This window comes from Nansenia antarctica (genome assembly GCF_963989245.1).
Source record: "Nansenia antarctica genome assembly, chromosome: 1".
NCBI classification, from domain to species: domain Eukaryota; kingdom Metazoa; phylum Chordata; class Actinopteri; order Argentiniformes; family Microstomatidae; genus Nansenia; species Nansenia antarctica.
In genome coordinates, this window is record NC_137674.1 from 17229106 (window position 1) to 17238248 (window position 9143).

The 9143-nt window shown below is 48.7% G+C and overlaps 1 protein-coding gene across 1 annotated transcript in view; it reads left to right on the top strand.

Annotated features, from left to right (window-relative positions):
* The window catches only part of thada (THADA armadillo repeat containing), a 96804-nt gene that overhangs the window by 41152 nt on the left and 46509 nt on the right, over positions 1-9143 (top strand). Inside the window, exons 23-27 of the mRNA XM_080534962.1 lie at positions 1281-1413; positions 5558-5680; positions 5923-6045; positions 6416-6507; positions 8554-8643. Of these exons, the coding sequence (XP_080391088.1) occupies positions 1281-1413; positions 5558-5680; positions 5923-6045; positions 6416-6507; positions 8554-8643 (561 nt within the window). The remainder of the gene's footprint in view (positions 1-1280; positions 1414-5557; positions 5681-5922; positions 6046-6415; positions 6508-8553; positions 8644-9143) is intronic.

Here is a 9143-nt window from a genome sequence, read left to right on the forward strand (position 1 = left end):
TCTCACTGTCTCACACTCTCACTGTCTTACACTCTCACTGTCTCACACTCTCACAGTCTCACCCTCTCACTGTCTCACACTCTCACTGTCTCACACTCTCACTGTCTCACCCTCTCACTGTCTCACACTCTCAGAGAAGTTTAAAACACTGTCACACTCCATATATACCCCATTGGTACGCGTGTACAGTAAACTGTCTATATGACACTGGAAACGTCACTTTTAATGACGTTCACGAGAGGAAGCGTTTCAAGTCCGCCGGAACTGAATCGCAAACTGAAATACCCCCCCCCCCCAAAAAAAAGGTATCATTCATGAAGTCAACCTTTCTCCTCAGTCTTCCTTCCCTTCACTAAGGTTTGGGGGATGACGCCTTAGAGGAAGAAGTCTCTGTGTGTGTTGGTTGACTGTAGTGTTTTAGTAACACTTGTTAAACACACGACGGCGTTCCGAAATACTTCCCGAGCGCATGCCTGTGTGATTTGACGAGGGGAATGTCCTGGCGGGCGTGCAGGGCGTGGAGGAGAGCGTGCCGCGCCCGCGTTGGGAGCCGGGGCAGGGGGACGGCAGGCTGCATGGGATGCAGAGTTTAGTTACGGGGTGTTGATTGTGGGGCGCTTAACCACCGCCCTTTAGAAGCTTTTGGTTTTTGTTTCTGGTGTGTGTGTGTGTGTGTGTGTGTGTGTGTGTGTGTGAGTGTGTGTGTGGATCTCTGTGTGTGTATGTGTGTGTGTGTGTGTGTGTGTGTGTGTGTGCATCTATATGTGTGTGTGTGTGTGTCTGTGTGAGACTGTGTGTGTGAGTGTGTGTGCATGTCTGTGTGTGTGTGTGTGTGTGTGTGTGAGTGTGTGTGCATCTGTGTCTGTCTGTGTGTGTGTGTGTGTGGCTGTCTGTGTGTGTGTGCATCTCTGTGTCTGTGTCTGTGTGTGTGTGTGTACACTTTCATACTAGTGTGCATATGTGTATATGTCCAATATTTATGTAATTAATGTTCTAATGTTCTGTTATGATTTTTTGGATAACCCTTTGGAACAAAACTACTACTAAATAATACATTTTTCAATCATCAATACAATTGAAATATTGTATTGAGGTCGAGCGTGTGTGTGTGTGTGCGTGTGTGTCTGAGAGAGAGAATGTTTGTGACATCCCTGTTGATCAGATGGTAAAACAAAAAGATGTGTGGCATCGGGAACCTCTCAGGAGTGTGTTCTGTGACCTTTTAACCCCTGTGTGTGTGTGTGTGTGTGTGTGTGTGTGTGTGTGTGTGTGTGTGTTAGAAGCGGCAGCGCGCCCCTGCAGCAGCTTCCTGTGCGCTGGCTGTCAGAGGTTCTGGAGGAGGTGAAGTCCAGCGACCCCGCCTCCAAGCTGTGTGCTACCAGACGCAGCGCAGGAATCCCCTTCTACATCCAGGTGTGTGTGTGTGTGTGTGGGGGGGGGGGGGGTTGTGTGTGTATGTGTGTGTATAGAAGGTACTCTGCGTTTCTCATTATGTGTGTACGTGTGCGTGTGTGTGTGTGCGTGCGTGTGTGTGTGTGTGAGTGCTCTGAGAAGTGACATGTACTATACTGAGCGATTGTACTGGAAGAACACCATGTCTCTCCCTCCAAGTCTCTCTCTCGCTCACATGTACGCTCACTCGCTCTCCCCCCTGTCTTATCCTTCACACCCTGTGCTCCTACCAATGACACAATGACACACACCTCAACAACGTGCCGAGAGAGAGAGAGAGAGAGAGAGAGAGAGACAGACATACACAGAGACACAGACAGACAGAAAGAGAGAGACACAGACAGAGAGAGAGAGAGACAGACAGAGAGAGAGAGACATACACAGAGACACAGACAGACAGAAAGAGAGAGACACAGACAGAGAGAGAGAGACATACACAGACAGACAGAGAGAGAGAGACAGACAGAGAGAGAGACATACACACAGACAGACATACACAGAGACAGAGAGACACAGACAGACAGAGAGAGACATACTAGGGTTGGACGATTTTACGGTTAAACCGAAAACCGTGGTTTCTAAAAATAGCGTTTTTTAACAAAACCGCCATAAAAATACTTTTTTTTGTGTACATTTACTCACAACATCATAAATTGCTATATATAATAAACGCCATAAAAGTGTGTGGTTGAAGATGCCATGAAAGTGATTTTTGTAAAAAATCTAAATAAATTAACTGTCTAAAAATACGTGTCACATGACAGCTTCTCCTCAGAACTGAGAATTAGGGAACAGTGTTGCCTGATTAGGGAACAGTGTTGGCAACATATGATCACACTGGGCAGTTTTTAGACTGTGGTTGGGCTGGAAATCAATCCCATCTGGCAACACTGTCAGGGAAGCGAGATGCTCCCTTTAAAAAAACCAAAAGAGCGTGTTACAAGCTGTATTTTGCTAGCTGGTTTTTCTGGCAGAAAAACCTCGAATAGACTTACGGATTAAATAGACTAGTCTTGATGCAACTTTCAGGCCCACTGTGATGGGGAACATTGCAGACCGCTACACACACCGCTATGGTCTGTAGGATATAATACAAATCGTTTTTGGTAGCGTGTACGCCTGAAGAAGGTCTATGAAAGACTGAAAGCTCGCACAATAACATCGGATGGCGCATTGGATGAAGGATCATATGGAAGGAGATTAACTAAGGGTGTGTTCTCACTAGAACATTTGCTTCACTTGAAACGGAGTTTAGGATAAAATTCGCTTTGCTCTGCGTCGTTTGGAGCTGTGAGAACGCGCATTCGAAGTCGCTCCCGGAGCAAACACCCGTCGGATGCTCCGCTTGAAAAGGGTGGTTTCGCATCGGTTAGAAACAACGCATCCATCACTTTGCTTCGCTTCGCTTTTGGTGAGAACGCTGCTCGAGGCTGTCCATAGGAAAACAACAGCGCACGCGTGTTGATCTGGACAAGAGCGGGCCGAACGGGCAATTCTCAATTTTTCTGACCAATCAAGAATCAACTACCACGTCTGTTGCTTCGATTGCGTATGTTATTTCGTTTACATAAAGGGCTGTGAGAACGCAAATCAGAGAAATAATTTATGCAACAATGTTGCGAACTCATCCACTTGCTCCGGGTCTCGATTCAGACTTTCATGTGAGAACATGACCTTAGTGACCATCAGAGATAAATCACGGAACCTGTCAAAATATTTCTACTTCGGGACCCGCAGCCAAAGCCAATCACAGAAGCCAGGTAGGCTTACCTGTGTGTCCGCATTAATCTGTGCATTAATGGATGGTATAGGTTTGCATCTTCACTGCTAATTGGCTGATTGATGACCGGCTGAGTTGGCTTTGGAGTGCTGGCGTTATCCTGGCTGGGCAGACTCTCTATGTGTCTTAAATGCACAAACGGGAGGCATTTGGGGCGGCTGTGTCTCAGGAGGTAGAGTCGCCGCCTAATGATCACAAGGTTGGCAGATCGGCGGTTCGAGTCCCGGCTGGCCACATGTCGAAGTGTCCTTGGGCAAGACACTGAACCCCAAAATTGCTCCCAGTGAGCGGGCCGGCACCTTGCATGGCAGCTTGCCGCCATTGGTGTGTGAATGTGTGTGTGAATGGGTGAATGAGAGGCCGTTGTAAAGCGCTTTGGAGCAGCAAAAAAGGAGCTATATAAGTGCAGTCCATTTACCATTTACAAATAATGTATTGAAAATAAATCCATTCCAGCGACCACTCATATTTGTGAAACTATGAAGTAGCCTAATTGTGTTGCGACTGTGCTGCTTCTGGTGTTGTCAGCGCTAACGGCGGCTCAACTATTTAATTTTGAGTCCCGGTTCCCCGAAAAACAGTGGTTATTTTCGTTAACGATTTCTCGGTTTCAAAAATTGCAAATCGTCCATCGTCCAAGATATATACACACACACACTCACACACAGACTGACAGACAGACCGACAGAGAGAGACAGATAAATTGAGAGAGAATGAGAGAGACATACCCACACAGACAGACAGAGAGAGAGAGACAGATACAGAGAAATTGAGAGAGAGAATGAGAGAGAGAGACATACACACACAGACAGACAGAGAGAGAGAGACATACACAGACAGAGAGAGAGAGAGACATACACACACAGACAGACAGACAGAGAGAGAGACAGACAGACAGAGAGAGAGAGACATACACACAGACAGAGAGAGAGAGAGAGAGAGAGAGACAGAGAGAGAGACAGAGACACAGAGAGAGAGAGAGAGACAGAGACACAGAGAGACATACATATACATACAAACAGCTACTCTGTGTTGTTCTGCTTTCGTTTATGGCTTTGTATGACGGTCAGGTCTCTAGTACTGTACAGTACATGTAACCACCGATTCCACCGTTGCAATGAAAACAGTTCTAGACCGGTTGGATAATAACACACGCTTGTCCTTGTATATTGTAGAAAAATTCAAAAGGTTTATTGCCCATAATCAAAAGTAATCCAATATCTAAACGAAAAGAAAAGTAACAAAGCTAAGGTAAGGTATGAGATTAAAGAATAGCGTGAACGTGGTCTAAATAACTTAATAATAATACGTTGTTCCTAGGGGTGTAACGGATCACCTAACTCACGGATCGGATCGTGTCACGGTTTTTGAGTCACGGATCGGATCATTTTTCGGATCAACACAAACATTTTTGTTTTTATAAAAACTGCTTTTTCCTTGAATTCTGTAAAAACACCACTTTTACTATGTGACAAAAACCAACAACATTCAAGATGTCAAAACTGGTCATATATATATATATATATACATACATATATACATATATATATATATATAATATATATAACATATTCTACACTCAAACATTACATAATTATACTGAAATACACTCAATTTAAATGATAGGAGAGAGGGAGGAGGCGCCTGGTTGCAGCAGTGAATCACTGGGCTCTTTAAAGCAGATGAATACACATGTTTTATGCCACTTTTAACTAAATAATAAAGTGAACCCTTATTTTGAACATGGTATGAAAAAAATGCCTACATTATCAGAAGTTGTCGAGCTACCTTTTTCGTGCCTCCCGTCATAGTTGACAGAGAAGCCAAAGTGCTCCCATACATGGGATTTAAATGACGAGGGAGGCATTTCGAGTTCTTCTCCGCCGAACAACGTAACATGATACACTTGGGCCGCGTTCGTAAATTCGCTTTGAGAGCGCCGGAGCGCACACTGGGTCCGACGTCATAAAGGGACCAAGTAATTTGATTGGACAAGAGGCGTTCCTTGAACGCTGATCAGATTCCAGAGCGGATTTACGAACGCAAAAAAAAAAAAAACGAGTTTTTTTTTTTTGCTATTGATCCGCGGTACACACGCGTTCCGAACCGTGGAGGGCGATCCGAACGGATCACGGAATTTCCGTGATCCGTTACACCCCTAGTTGTTCCTGAACTAACCTGTTTCCATAGGCCCAGGTGGAACTAATCGTCTACCTAACATCCACCTGGGCCTATGCTGTCACCTCGCCACGTGACAATCAATTAGGAATAAAACACAAATAATGACATAACCAAAAAGGTAAACGCGTGTCCTTTACTCTCCAGGCCCTCCTGTCCTCGGAGCCCAAGGCGTCCAGCTGCAGCCTGTTGAAGATGACCATGAGAGAGCTGACGTCCCTGGCCCTGGCCCCCCCAGACAGACACGCAGAGAACAGCACCGTCCCACAGGTACGAGTCTCTTTCTCACAGACCCAGCAGTCGTTAAGCCAGTTTCTCTGTCTGTCTGTCTGTCTGTCTGTCTGTCACTCTGTCTCTCAATCTGTCTTTCTCTGACTGTTTGTTTGTCTGTCTGTCTGTCTGTCTCTCTCTCTCTCTCTCTCTCTCTCTCTCTCTCTCTCTCTCTCTCTCTCTCTCTCTCTCTCTCTCTCTTTCTGTAACTGTCTCCCCCCCCCCGCCCTCCCTGTCTCCAGGTTCATGCGTTGAACATCCTGAGGGCGTTGTACAGAGACACGCGTCTGGGGGAGAACATCCTCCCCTTCGTCTCTGAGGGAATGCAGGCGGCCATCCTGGGGTTCACCTCCCCCATCTGGGCTGTGAGTCCTCCCTCCTCCCTCCCTCACTTCTCCCTCCCTCCTTCCTCCCTCCTCTCTCCCTCCCTCCTCCCTCCCTCCTCCACCTCCTCAATCTGTCACTCATATACCATAACGTTGTTTTAATCGTTACTGAACGCACAAACTCACTTCCACCCTGTTCTCCCCTGTCTTGTCTTATCTGCTCCCTCTCTCTCTCCCTCTCCCTCTCCCTCTCTCTCTCTCACTCTCTCTCTCTCTCCATCTCTCTCTCCTCCTCCCTCTCCCTCTCTCTCTCCCTCTCCCTCTCTCTCTCTCTTTCCCTCTCTCTCTCCCCCCCTCCCTCTCCCTCTCCCTCTCCCTCTCTCTCTCTCTCTCTCTCCCTCCCTCGCAGGTGAGGAACTCCTCCACACTTCTCTTCAGTACGTTGATCACACGCATCTTTGGAGTGAAGAAAGGGAAGGACGAGCACTCCAAAAAGAACAGGTGGGAGTGTGTGTGTGTGTGAGTGTGTGTGAGTGTGAGTGTGTGTGGGGAGATCTCTCTTCCTCCTCTTAAGCACAACTCCCCGCGGGGCTACAATAACAACAACGCTACTCCGTCCCCTCAAACTGACGTTCAGACGCTCTGATTGACAACGCAGGGGGGGGAGTTTTCGACCGGCTGTCGTGCTCTCCTCCGCCACCAGAGGGCAGTGTGGTGACGTCTCCCAGCCATCCTAGAGTCTTTATCTTCCAGACCAGAGTTCTCAACCCCCCACTCTGGCAGGCCCAGTATGTCAATGAGACATGCAGTCCTCTCTACCGCTTTTGTAAACTTTAGACTTCTAGTGTTTTCTCTCTGTTTATGTTTATGTATTCTCTCACACGTTGACTTCATGACCGAGGCGGTTCTTTTCCCCAACTCTCCTTCTCGTTTGTACAGTACCCCTCCCCCAGCCCACACACACACACACACACGCGCCTTCACTAGTTGACAGGAGAACTGTCGTCTGGCACGTCACTCCCAATCACTGCTCCGCTAGCATTGGCCTTTGACCTGTGGTGCATTCTGGGTATGGACAGAGGTCCCATGTGGAGTGAGTGAGGCTTGATGGTTAGAGGTGACAGCGGAGGGCAGGGGGGGGGGGACATAGTGGGGGTAGCGGTGGTCTAGGGGATAGTGAGTTGGACTGATGATCGGAAGGTTATGAGTTTGAATCCCGCCTGGAGCTTCACCCTCCCCCCTCCCCCCTGGCCCTCTCTCCCCCTTTCCCCCAACCCCCTCCCCCCTCCACCCTGACCTGGATAATCAGCACAGCCATGACCCCTGACCTCTTGACCCCACCCAGGTTTCACTGGAGCAGTGAGACGTCAGACTGAGAGGCCCTCGTCACACACACACACACACACACGCACACACACACACACACAGAGTAGGTGTGTGTCTCCTACCTGATGTAGTTTTGGGGCAGCAGAGCGGTTCCTCTTCTACTTCACGGTTCCTCTTGTCTGTTTCCTGTTTCTCTGCCTCAGAGGATCACCTTCATCTGAGAGGACGTCCCAGGGGGTCTATCTGTGTGTGTGTGCACTTGTGTGTACCTCTGTGTGTGTGTGTGTGCGTGTGTGTGTGGAAGTTTGTGTGGTGTGTGTGTACAGCCAGGGGTTAAAGTTCAGAGGTGTGTGGTGTCGGTCAAGGGCCGGTGATGGACAGGTTTGTAGGTGTGTGGGGGGGGGGGGGGGGGGGCAGGGGAGCTACACAGGGCTGGGGTGGGGGGGGTCTGTAATCCAAAGTGAAAGGACACAGGGGACTCTGTGCGTGGCTAACCGCTAGCACATTGACTGGTGTCAGTCCCAATCTAGCACACTAGCCACTAGCGACACAACCGGGTCACCAGAACACCCCCCCCCCGGCTCTAACTCAGACCAGGCCTCACCACTGTTAGTGCCGGGGGCGGGCGGGGGAGGACTAAAATAACTGTGTCCCTTTGGAAAGAAAAACGATTCACCTCAGCTGAAGAGTTAGAAGAGGTCGTTTCTTTTCTGTTGTAGCTAAACATACCTCCTTCCTGTTTCACAGGCCTCTTTATTTAGATTAGGAATTATTTTTATTTTTTGGGGGGCTTTATTGGAGGTGAACAGGGTTGAGGGTTTTGGCGATGATTTTGAAGTTAAATAAAGTTTTGTCAGTTTATGGATGCGTCCACATTCGGTCTCTCTCTCTCTCTCTCTCTCTCTCTCGCACACACACACACACACACACACACACACACACACACACACACACACACACACACACAGGGAAGGTTTAGAAGATAGACCATCAACCTTTCTCTCTCTCTGATGAGCTCTCTCTTTCCTTTTTGCATTTTTCTTTTTGCACAGGCCAATTTTTCTTGTCACCGTCAAAACTTGTAAAACTCTTTCTCCCTCCCTCCCTCCCTCCCTCCCTATCTCTCTCCCTCCCTCCCTCTCTCTCTCTCTCCCTCCCTATCTCTCTCCCTCTCTCCCTCCCTATCTCTCTCTCTCTCCCTCCCTCCCTCTCTCCCTCCAGGATGACAGGCCGGGAGTTCTTCACTCGTTTCCCGGCGCTCTATCCCTTCCTCCTGAGTCAGCTGGAGGAGGCAGCGGCCTCTGTGGACAGGTGAGGGGGGGGGGGGGGGGTCCTCCTCTGTCTCGGGGACGCTGAACACATTACTGAGGAGCTGTCATTAGCGGGCTGTTAGGTTTCCTATCCGGGCCTTCTCACCGCTGTGTGAGTGGGGTGTGTGTGGGTGGGGGGTAGATGTGTTTGGGTGGACAAGCCCAGCTGGCAGAGAGGGTCCTCTCTGCTCTATGGTAGGCCTTATGGCTCACACACACACTCACACACACTCACACACACACACACACACACACACACACACACACACACACACACACCCTTTGGACTACTGCTGTGATCTAGTCTCTGTTTCTACATCTGTACACGTCATACTGAGATGCTCAACTGCATTCCGTTGAAAAAGAGCGATGGTGTTCTAGTGAGAGGAGTGTGTGTGTGTGTGTGTGGTGTGTGTGTGTGTCTTCCATTATGAGGGAGACAGTGATACGTAGGTTGTTGCACGCTGACTCCTCCATCCTGATGTGTCCTCTCCTCCACCA